Source organism: Stegostoma tigrinum, chromosome 30 (genome assembly GCF_030684315.1).
Source record: "Stegostoma tigrinum isolate sSteTig4 chromosome 30, sSteTig4.hap1, whole genome shotgun sequence".
NCBI classification, from domain to species: domain Eukaryota; kingdom Metazoa; phylum Chordata; class Chondrichthyes; order Orectolobiformes; family Stegostomatidae; genus Stegostoma; species Stegostoma tigrinum.
In genome coordinates, this window is record NC_081383.1 from 43,852,893 (window position 1) to 43,864,449 (window position 11,557).

General features: G+C 38.6%; 2 protein-coding genes across 2 annotated transcripts in view; one reads left to right on the forward strand and one right to left on the reverse strand.

Annotated features, from left to right (window-relative positions):
• The window catches only part of smim7 (small integral membrane protein 7), a 67,343-nt gene that overhangs the window by 40,433 nt on the left and 15,353 nt on the right, over positions 1-11,557 (reverse strand). The gene's annotated exons all lie outside the window — the stretch shown is intronic.
• Positions 1-11,557, forward strand: part of tmem38a (transmembrane protein 38A) — a 30,194-nt gene that overhangs the window by 16,162 nt on the left and 2,475 nt on the right. The window contains exons 2-5 of the mRNA XM_048559624.2: positions 5,950-6,106; positions 9,881-10,065; positions 10,379-10,466; positions 11,008-11,125. Of these exons, the coding sequence (XP_048415581.1) occupies positions 5,950-6,106; positions 9,881-10,065; positions 10,379-10,466; positions 11,008-11,125 (548 nt within the window). The remainder of the gene's footprint in view (positions 1-5,949; positions 6,107-9,880; positions 10,066-10,378; positions 10,467-11,007; positions 11,126-11,557) is intronic.

Here is an 11,557-nt window from a genome sequence, read left to right on the forward strand (position 1 = left end):
TGACTGGCAGAAGGGGACCATTGGATAGAAGTTGTGCAGAAAGAGAACAGACCAGAATTTATTTAAAGGAATTGGGTCCAATGCTGGAAAAGATTCAAGGGCCTGATTTGGTCTGTCAAAATGTCTGCAACACTGAACTCACACGATAAGTCAGATATTCACCCTCAGCAAATACACCAGCTGAGTTGTCTGAAGGTACAGGCTGCAGTCCAGGGTACTTATATTCATGAGCTTTGATGAGGGGTCAATAAGTTGTTGATATTGGCTGCAAAGGCCAACAGTACCATCTCTTGTTACCCTTGCAGGAAGGATGGGTGCATAATGCTTGGAAGAATGTTCAGACAGGAGGAAGGTGTCCCCAGCCACATGATATCACCATAATGGAAGAGGGAGCCATGAACATCATCAGGGTTGCTGATGAACATTATGTTGTGAAGATGAGATGGGATACCAGGTGGAAAGTTGGAAAAGAGACTGGAATCCTAAGATCAAAGCGGTCTATTAAATACCAGCCCCTGCCAACACCATTCTGAAGACCGAGCTTCATGAGGAAGCCTCAGTATTGCAAAGCTTCTGCTTTCCAAGGCTAGGTCTCATGATCTCTTCAATGTGTCTTACAAGTTCAGACAGTGAAGTGTTAAAACTGATATCTGATCATCACTAAGCCAAGCTGTCAGAGCAGAGCTCAGGTTGAGCACTGTCATCATAGAAATGAACGAACTATCACCAGTGCAGATAATATTTTAGTGGCCCTTGCCAAAAATGGGACTGAATGAGAAGTGTACGATGTACGTTGCTCTGCCATGGGAACCACATTTTCAGAAGATTAATGGCTTGCTTGATGATGGTCTCAGTGAGCAAACTGTTTCAGTTGTAGCTCCTCTGTGTTGAGTTATTGTAGTAAGTGAATGGCATCTCATCAAGGGATAGCCCCTGCTGAACAGAATTCAGTCATGGAATTTGGGGTTCTAGCTGTGCAGCCTAGATCAGCAGAGGAAGAAGACATAAAATTACTAGGAAAGTGAACTTACATATGATGGAAGCTCTAGATCTGTCTTCAAACAAGATGAACTTTGAAAATAATGAAAGCTGTTGTTGTTGATGGACTACACAGCGTGTTCAGGGAGTGCAAATGATGATGCCCTAATCTTGGTGGAATTCAACAATAAAAATAAAAGCCACTGCCCTTTGCTTGCGAGTTTCCATCTGTCTAGAATTGAATGTACCTGCGAGATGACTTGTGAGTTGCTGAGTCATTTACACTTTTGCAAGATGCTACTAAAATTCATAGCTGAGAGACAAAAAAGTTCAAAACCAATGTAATTTAAGTCCAAAGTGACTTTAATAGCTATTGCCGGGAATGAAATGCAATCCTGCAGGATGTAACAGCTTCTGTGATCCTGCTACTTACCTTGTAATCAGGTGGCCTCCCAACTGTGTCTGGAAGCTTTGTCTCCTTCGTCTTATGCTTCTTTAATTCCAACAAGATGCCAAATCCCTCAAGGGCTAAAATCTCACTGACCACTGTGCCCACCTCATATGCTCACAAGGATTCCCCCTGTTTTCTGCTGAATCCCCCTCTAGAATTCTCCCTTTCATGGAAATCAAATTCCCTGGGTCAGCGTGACTGGAACCCTAATCTGTGTCTACCTCCATGCACCTGGACTTTCTTCAGCAAGAGCTAAATGAGCTTTTGGTTACATAGCTAATGAATTGGACAAGCTCCTAGTGCTGGTGAAACTTGGCTGTGCCAGGATTATTGATGAGATTACAGCGCAATGATCTGTGCCAGAAATTTTATCTCCTTGCCAGTGTCTGATCCCACCTTCAGTTGGAGCTAGAAATGCTATTCAGGCGAGTTCTTAATTTCTTAAAACAAATAGATTTTTCATATTGACAGAAAACAATTAGTCTCAATTTAAGACCATAAGAAATAGTTACAGCTATAGGCTGCTCAGCCACTTGAGCCGAATCTTGTCATTCACTGTGATCACGCTGATCCAATATTTTTCATGTCTGATTTCCTGCAGTTTCCCCGCAACCTTCAATTCCCTCAGCTGATCAAGAATCTATCTATCTCAGCCTTAAAAACACACAAGGGCTCTGCTCCCACACCTCTCTGTGGTAAGGCGTTCCAAAGACTCTCAAACCTCTGACAGAAGACATCCCTCTTAAATTGGCACTCCTTTAATCTGGGACAATGTGCTCTGATCCTAGATTCTCCCATGCAGGGAAACATCCTCTCAGCATTTGAGATAACAAGGTAGACTTGAGATAACTGGCAAGCTTTTTAAATTCAGATCAGAAAAGCTTCAATAGCATTATTCCTTTATCAGCAAATCTCAAAGAATCCAGTGTCAGTCTGCATAAGAACAGGGGAAGGATGTGCTTGAAAAGAAGGGGATGTAGAGGAGATTTTTAAAAAATTCATCAACAGGATAAGGGCATCGCTGGCCAGGCAGCATTTATTGCCCATCCCTAATTGCCCAGAGGGCAGTTCAGAGTCAACCACTTTGCTGTGGGTCTGGCCACATGTAGGCGAGACCACTTAAGTATGGCAGTTTCCCTCCCTAAAGGATATAAGTGAACTAGATAGGTTTTTCCTGACAATCAGCAATGGATTCACGGTCATTAGATTCTTAATTCCAGATACTTTTATTGAGTTCAAATTCCACCATCTGCTATGGTGGGATTTGAACCCGGGTTCCCCAGAACATTATCTGGGTCTCTGGATTAATAGTCCAGCGATAATACCACTAGGCCATTGTCTTCCCGTTACAAGCATTCAACAGAGTACTGCCTGGGATGGAGCATTTCAGCTGTGAATACAGGCTGGATAAACTCAAGTTCTTTTCATTAGAACAAAGAAGGTAGTGAGGGAGCTGATAGCGGTCTATAAGATTATGCGGGATAATGGGCAGGGTGACTAGAAAGCAGATGTTCCCCTTAGTGTAAGGATCAATATAAGAGGGACATAATTTTAAAGTGGAAGAGACGGATTTTAAAAAGGGGTAGCATCCAGAACACATTACTGGGAGGGTAGTTAAGGTGGGAAACCTCACAATCTTTAAGAAGTGCTTAGATGAATCACAGAATCCTTAGTGTGGCAGTAGGTCATTCAAATCATCAAGTCTATACTGACCCTCCAAAGAGCATCCCACCCCATCCCTATAACCCTACATTTTCCATGGCTAATCCATCTAGCTTACACATTCCTAGATACTATGAACAATTTAGCATGGCCAACCCACCTAACCCACACATCTTTGATCTGTGGGAGGAAACCTGGAGCAACCAGAAGAAACGCATGCAGACATAGGGAGAGCATGCGAACTCCACACGGACAGTCACCCAAGGGTGAAATTGAAGCCAGGTCCCTGGCACTGTGAGGCTAACCATTGAGCAACCGTGCCATCTATCTCCTCCTCAAATTTAGTCAATGTCCTGACATCCACCACACTCTAGGAGTAATGAATTCCACAAATTCATGGCACTTTGAAAGAAGTTATTTCTCCTCATCTAATTTGAATTCAATACCCCTTATCCTAAAACTATGACTACTCGTTCTAGATTGCCCGACATGAGGAAATATCCTCTCTGTTTACTTTATCAAATCCCTTTAAAATCTTATATACCTCAATTAGACCTCCTCTCATTCTTCTAAACTCTAGAGAGTATAGACTTAATCTGCTTGATCTCTTCATAAGACAAACCACTTCTCTCTGGAATCAATCTCCTGAACTGTCTCCAATACAACCACATTCCTCTTCAAAAGGCAAGATCACAAACAATTAGTTTGTCTATAACTTTAAAAATAGTACCCAATATATACATTCATATTTACTGAAGTAAGACTGTTGTATGGTGAATAAAATATCAGCTGTCAATGAAAGGGTCAATTTCTCTGCTTGTTTGCAGTAAATGTGGAATGAAACATTCTCAGATACACATAATTGTGACACTTTACGTAAATCCTAATAAAAAATACAAGTAAAGTTAAATTGGTCCAAATAAAAGTACAACTTGATTGTTTTTATCACGCATTCCAGAAAAGCTAACTTCACGGCTGAAGCTTTTCTTTCATGAAAGCAAAATCTTTGGGGCCTTTCATAGTTGTGCAAGGAAATTTTAATCAAAATAAATCCACAGCATCCTTAATTTATAACATTTTAGTACTCCAATTCTGGAGATTCTCAAATTGAAATAAACGTACTTGACAAAGTCACACTTACATGCATCTTTGAAATATGAATTCCTATAATACATTATGAATGCATAAGAGCCAAACCTTTCGTGATATTCTTGGGTCTTCAGCCAAAGAGTTGTTTAGATTTTCAACCCTTTTGAAATGAAAATTATAACTCAATTTTTTACCAAAGCGTAGACACACACATGTGAAGGACAAGTAAGTAACAAACAAAAACAAAACATGCCTGTATGCTGCCAACACTCAAGACAAAACTACACAAGATAAGTCACGCTACAATCAAAGCAATAAATCACATTTAACTTTTAAAGAGAAACTTCAAACAAAAGAAACTTTCATTTGGTAATTTTTACGTTTCATTTTTCTCGTTACAACCCTGCTATCAACTTCATTGATGATTGTTTGAGTTCCTTTCTCTTCTTTTGATATATGGTCTCAGCAGCTTACTTTGGTTCCTGAACGTGTTGTTCTTTCAATTGCTTGGATTTCTTTCATTTAACAATGAGGTGCACAAGTATTCCCCTACAGGCCAAACTTTCGCAACATTTAGCTTAAATATGCATTTCTGGATGATCTTAGGGAATCTTCAATTCTTGTAGAGAATGTAATTTTAAACCCCATTGCATTCATCGAAAATTTTTAGGATATCCATCATCATCTAGGCCCATTTATCTGTTAGGTTGTCTAGCAGAGGGCATAATCTCAGAATAAGGGGGTTATACATTTGCAAAGAGGTGAGGAGGAATTTCTTCTCTCAGAGGGTACTGAATATGTAGAATTCTTTACTGCAGAACACATGCAAGGCTGTGTCATTAAATATATTTAGAACTGAGGTAGACTTTTTTTTAAAGCAGTAAGAGAATCAAGGGTTATGGGAATCAAAGGCTGGAAAGAGAAGTTGAAGATTATTAGTTCAACCATAAACTCATTACATGATGCAGCAGACTTAATGGGCTGAATGGCGTATTTCTGCTCCTACATCTTATATCAGTTTCTTCGATGTGATTACATAAATCTATTCAAAGGGCTTTTGTGGTGTAGTGGTAATGAACCCACAGCTGGACCAAATGATCAGGGTTCAAGTTCCACCTTCTCCAAAGGTGTGTGACAGCATATCTTAACAGGTTGATTTTAGCATATTTATAACTGAATTCTTTCCTCCATGGAAATACATGGATGTTCTATATCCTCTCCAAGATGTTAACACACTTCCCAAATAATCAAAATTGTATACACAACATTCCAGCTTATGCCTAAACAGAGACCTGCCTTAACAACATGCTCTTCCACCGCCAGTTTTGGCAATATGCACATCCACCAAAATAGTACCATTTAGATTCAACTACCTGTCCGTGTTGTTTTATCCCAGATTGTTTTAAATAATTGCAATGTTTCTGCCTATTTCATCAGTCTGTCTGCTTCCAGTCTGCTTATTTTCTTTAATTCACATTGCCAAGTTTAATACTATCTCTAGAATTTGTAGTTAATTGGCTGAAAAGCACTTTGGAATATGCTGAGTGCATGATGGATATTATACAAATCCAAGTCTCTCATAACTCTCGCACCATCAATTTCAGGGTGACATGGAAAGAGGCAAGGACCAAATTTTCAGTTATTTTGGCTGTAAATGGTATGTGGGCATGATGGAGATCAAGGGCAGGGAAGGTATCTCAGCTTCAATAACAATTATTAAAGCATAAATGACGAGTAAAAATGGCTAATTGGTTTCTTTATTTTTCCAGGATCAGTGGATGTGTCCCGTCGTAATCCAATTGCCTCATGGATGTGTGCAATGCTTTATTGCTTTGCCAGTTACATAATGGCTGACGTACTGCTTGGAGAATCACCCCTCCATTATTTTAACAACACCTCTCACATCTTACTGGCAACTGCTGTTTGGTGAGTGAACACAGGTTTTGTCATTCACTTTGTTAAATTCACTTTTTTGCTGTGGGTGGGTGTGATAAGAATCAGGTTGGTGGGCAGAGGAGAACATGAGGGTATGAAAGTATAATTATAGTATCATTCAGTATAAAATAACTCAAAGTTTGTTCTTGTTTGTTCCCCACGTTAAAATACTACTCTGCTTGGTGATATTGAGAAATAAATATGGAGAAGGACATTCGGATTAGTTTACAATTTAGAACACTGCAGTTATCCAGATTGGTTCTAAGAGCTGGACGTCTAGGGAAACATAAATTTAAGAGTAATTTGACCAAAGTTTATAAACTTACTGGAAATGAAATGTTTTTGCATCGACCAATTGTAAAGATTAGGGAGAATGTGTTCATATTTACTGATCGCGTAAGGATAGAGGAATTTACAAAACAGGTTGTTGGTTTGAGTAGGTATGTTGATTTATTGAATTTCTTTAAATAAAAGCTGGGCATGTTTCTAGATCACCTGCTATAAGTCTTTCCCCAAACCCTAATTGGCTTTAGAATTTTTGTTGTTGTTATTTTTATATGGTTTAGGGTGAGTTGAGATATATGTGGTATATGTGCTGAAGTGCAAGGCACCACAACTGTATGACTCTGTGTCACAAAATGTAACACTAAGCTACATTAGGAAATGTTAGGTCAAATGTCAAAAAACTTTCAGCCATGGTTGAATGACAGAGCAGACTCGATGGGCCAACTGGCCTAATTCTCTTCCAACATCTTATGGAAATGTCTCCATGGAGGAAGTGAATTTGAGAGCCAGAGAGGTGAATGATGTATTCCAGACCTTCGCCACTAGGCAACTGAAAGAACAGCCACTAATGGTGAAGCAAGTGGCAAGTAAAACTTAGGGACAAGTATAGTCTTTAAAACTGGCTTACTGCACTTGGTTTTTCAAATGAGAATACTGTGAAGCAGCAGATCCAACAAAAAGCTAGAAGTTGGAAATGCTTATGTCAAGGACCCATTGATATGAGGAATTTGTAAAAACTAGATAACTTGTGCAATTGAGGAGGACTGATGCAGGAGGTGGCTTCTGTGGACAAAAAGGCCTGTTTTTACATTGTAAAATTCTAAATTATTCAATATTAAAAAAGGAAAAAAATCCATATTTCCTATTTTTGCATAATTACAAGTTAGATCAATGATTTAAAAGAGGCTGATCATAGCTATCACTCTATGTTCACTCATTGTCAAATAATTAAACTTAACAATGGCATCAAGCCCCTAGCTACCAACTGTTTCATTGATCAACCTTCAGAGAAATTGGAGAAATACTATTGTTCCTCCCTACCTCCCATGGTTACACCATTGTGAAAGTAAATGCAATCATTAATATAGCAAGTAGTTTAGCAGATTATGAGGTTAATTGATTAAATTGACTGGGTAGATATGGAGGGGATACAAGTACACTTGTTGTTTGGCGCTAGTGTCCCTACCTCAAGTTAGAAGAACCTCAAGTTCAAGTCACAACTCCTTCAGGGGTGCATCAAAACATATCCAAACAGGTTGATTAAAATAAGCTGTAAAGAGGAAATAGGTGGGACTGGTGCATACAAGGAACTGTACGGCTGAATACTTGATAAATTCTACCCACAAAGAATGATGTCTTGGTTTCTGTTTCACTGAGTGACTTTGATGCAGATTGACATTGGGAGTAGCATAAATGGCAGTCTAAGGAAGGATTGAAAACTAAAGGTTCTTTTCAGGCAGATGATTATAATTGGAGTTACTTTGGAGAAGAATGCTGAAACCAAGTGCAAAGTGTTGACTTCCCAGTGACATTTCGTTAAGGTGAACTTAGCAATCCATGGGAAAATGAAGCAGATACGTGTACATAGGTTAAAGCTAGACCAAGAGAAAAAGGTAATTGCCTCTTCTACCCACTTACTAAAAAGATGATCAGGTGTAATGTATTCTCAGGACTAGAGTCTCAACCATTTTCAGATAGAAACACTTCTGAAAAAGATATCAGAAGCATTAAAAAAATTCTTGAAGAATATTCACTACCAGCAACCTTCTGGCTCAATTGGGGTATTCAACAGCAGCACAAAGAATGGAGGATTCGATTGGAATGGCAAAAAGACACCACTCAGATACAGGCTGAAAGCATCAATACAAGAAGAGAATCTAAAAAATAGAGAAGACAGAAATGCCGACAACACCATCAAATGTCGCACTGAAACATTTTAGTGACTACAAATTATTTAGAAGTTGACGAAGGATGCCAAACAAAAAAAGTTGGAGTGCTGGAAAGAATTTAGTATATACTATGGTACCAAATAGGGTACCACCAGGCTCTTCATAAAGATAGGTATGGACAGAATATTGTTTCAACTAAAAATCTGGTAGTCAGATGCAACTGTCAATTGCCCTAACACAGAAAAAGTGATCTTGAAGATCTTAGTTCTTTTAGAAACATACTCTTGGTAATATAAGTCACTTCATATAAAAGTTGCCCTTTTGCAAGGTGACAAGTTTCAAAGGGTAGCGTTTTTGAAACCACTTAAAGAAGCAGGCAGTATAGAAGAGAAACTGCGGAACTAAGGAAGTAAACAAATGTGTTTATGGGTTGAATATTGAGTGAAGGTAGGCTGTTTTTCCAGACCTGGATGACCCAGAAGACATATAGCTTTTTAGTGATGCTGCACATGCCAATCCTCCAGTTGGGTATTTGTGTATAGCATAGTTTATTACATTCTTGGTGGGAAAGAAGGAAAAATATTTTCTTGGTAGGAGCCAAGAAAATAAAAAAAGGGTATTTCACATCAGCAGAAGCAAGGACACGTGTGTATTTATCCAATATTCTAAACAAAGTCTTATAAATTTTGACAATCTGAGAAAAAAATGGCCCATAGAATGTAATGTGGCTAACACATTGTCTTACAAAAGTAATCTTGGAGATCCTGAAATTAGACATAGGCTGATACTAGGCATTACAAGAACACAAAAATCAACTTTTGTTTGGGTCACTTTGTGACTAAGAGCATTTATAACATATTTTGTTTCAAGAGAAAGGAATATGAAAGATTGATTGTGTGTGTGGAATTTGAAAAATATCATTACTGATTACTGCAGTTGTATTACAAGGTAAGATCTAGAATATGAGGATTGTTTGTTTCCAAACGTTTTATTCAAAGAAAAGGGTGTTTCTTATTACAGGAAGTAGTTAAATAGTTTTTGGGATTAATTGATTAAATTGACTGGGGTAGATATAAAGGGAGACTGGAGTGTGGAAGGAGCTGTAATCCTGAGTAGTGAATAAACTCTATGCACAAAGAAAGGTGTCATGGTTTGTGTGTCACCTATTGGCTTGATTCCCTCTCTTTTAACACAGTACATAACTTTACTGAACCAACAGGGCATTACTTGGTGACTTTCTTCACGGTGTCCACAAACACTGCTTTATAGTCAAGCAGTGGGAGAGGTCTGTTAATGTTCTTACCTTTTTGATTTTCCCCCTTTCTATTTTAAGCTGCTTCCATTTAGGATTGTCTAATTTACTTAATGAATTTCAATACCCAGCAAAGGCATGGCACAGCTTGTACCTGCTGTGCCTACTATTTCAGTCTACAACGGGTGAAAAGAAAACTTCTATTAAGGACATTAAATCATGTTAAAACCGTATATTTGTTGAAACTAATGTGGTTTACATATCACCAATTAAATAAGATTTAGTTACTAATATTGAACATTTGTCATTACTGAAATAAACACCATTATTTCAACTTAGGTACCTCATCTTTTATTGCCCACTGAACCTTTTCTACAAATGTGTGGCCTTCATGCCTGTGAAGTTGGTCCTCACTGCTATGAAAGAGGTGGTGCGAGTCCGCAAAATTAGTGTGGGTGTAGTCCATGCACACCATGCTTACCACCACGGATGGATCATAATGGCTTTGGTTGGATGGGCCAAAGGTAAGTTGCCTTTTATTGCTTTATTTTTGAAATGTTACACTGGATATTACAGTGCTATACAGTCATTTTGTATTAACCAGTCCCCTAGCCAAGGACTGCCCTCGAGCTGCATATTCCTCCAAAAACATTCATCTTGTTCAAGTCAGAACTAAAATGGACTTGGTATCGGCATGAAACAAAATGTCCAATTTTGTGACAGAGAAACTGCAGTCCATATTGAAAGATACCCAGCTACATAGTCAAAGGCAACAAAATATCCAGAGCACTTAGGCCATTACTTAGTACTGGTCATTGTTATTTTTGTTCCTCACAGGTGCTGGAGTTGCACTGATCTCCAACTTTGAGCAGCTGATTCGTGGAGTCTGGAAGCCTGACACAAATGAGTTTCTCAATATGTCCTTGTAAGTGAAAATTACAGCACAAAATAAAAGGGCAGCATATTTTACAACCTGAGCAATTTAGTAAAAGAAAATGAATGTTTGAAGTATGGACTGTAAAGTGGCAACAAATTAACTCAAACCTGGTTTGTGCTGCCATTCAAAGCTCCTTAGCACCTCTTTAGTATTTCCAAGTAGAGGAATTAATGGTGCAGTATTTGGATACCGTGACATGTGCAAGTTCAGTCCTGTTCTCCGGATATGGAAAGACAAGAAGGATGGGGAAATGGGGGAGTTGGTGGAGGGTAATGGTAAGGACATTGAGCAAAGACAAGGTGCCTCTCCACAAGGAAACAGAAGAGTAATGAACAGCATTGCTGCTGATCTGAAACCTTTTAGCAGAATCTGAAGGCAGATAATCCACTGGGCTTTTCAATTATAAAAGTAGCTCATCCAAAAGTGGGAAACTGATTGCACAAAAATGGTCACTAAAAAAAAAAACAAAAATGGAGACATTACACAACTAACAAAACTAACTGTACATTTTTATTCTGATCTCTTATAGCCCAACAAAAGCTAGTTTGGTTGGAGCTGTTGTCTTCACCCTACAGCAGGCCCGCTGGCTTCCCATATCCAAACACAATATCGTCTTCCTGTTCACCATCTTTATGGTTGTTACGAAGGTAAATATATCTTTTCAATTGACTAAAATAAAAACAGGTTTAAGCTATGTGATATGCTATGCAAGTGGATGCAAGAGTGTTACTTTCCTTTCCAATCTAAAGTTTATGAAAGATTAAAATATTGAAACTCAATATTGATTGTGACTAAAAACTTCCAGTGTTTCTTTCAGTATATTAAAACATTGTCAATTAAGATACTTTTGTCTTTATTCATTCATGGAATGAGAGTCACTGGCAATATGAATATTCATCAGTTCATTCCTTATTGGCCTCAAGAAGGTGGTCCACTACTAGCTGGTCAACTGTCGTGGTCCAAGTGGTGTGCACACATGCAAAGTACAGTTAGATAGGGAGATGCAGGATTTCCAGTTCCAGGCCCATTAATTGTAAAGGGTGATGTTTCAGTCAGGGACAGATTTGCACAGGATGGTG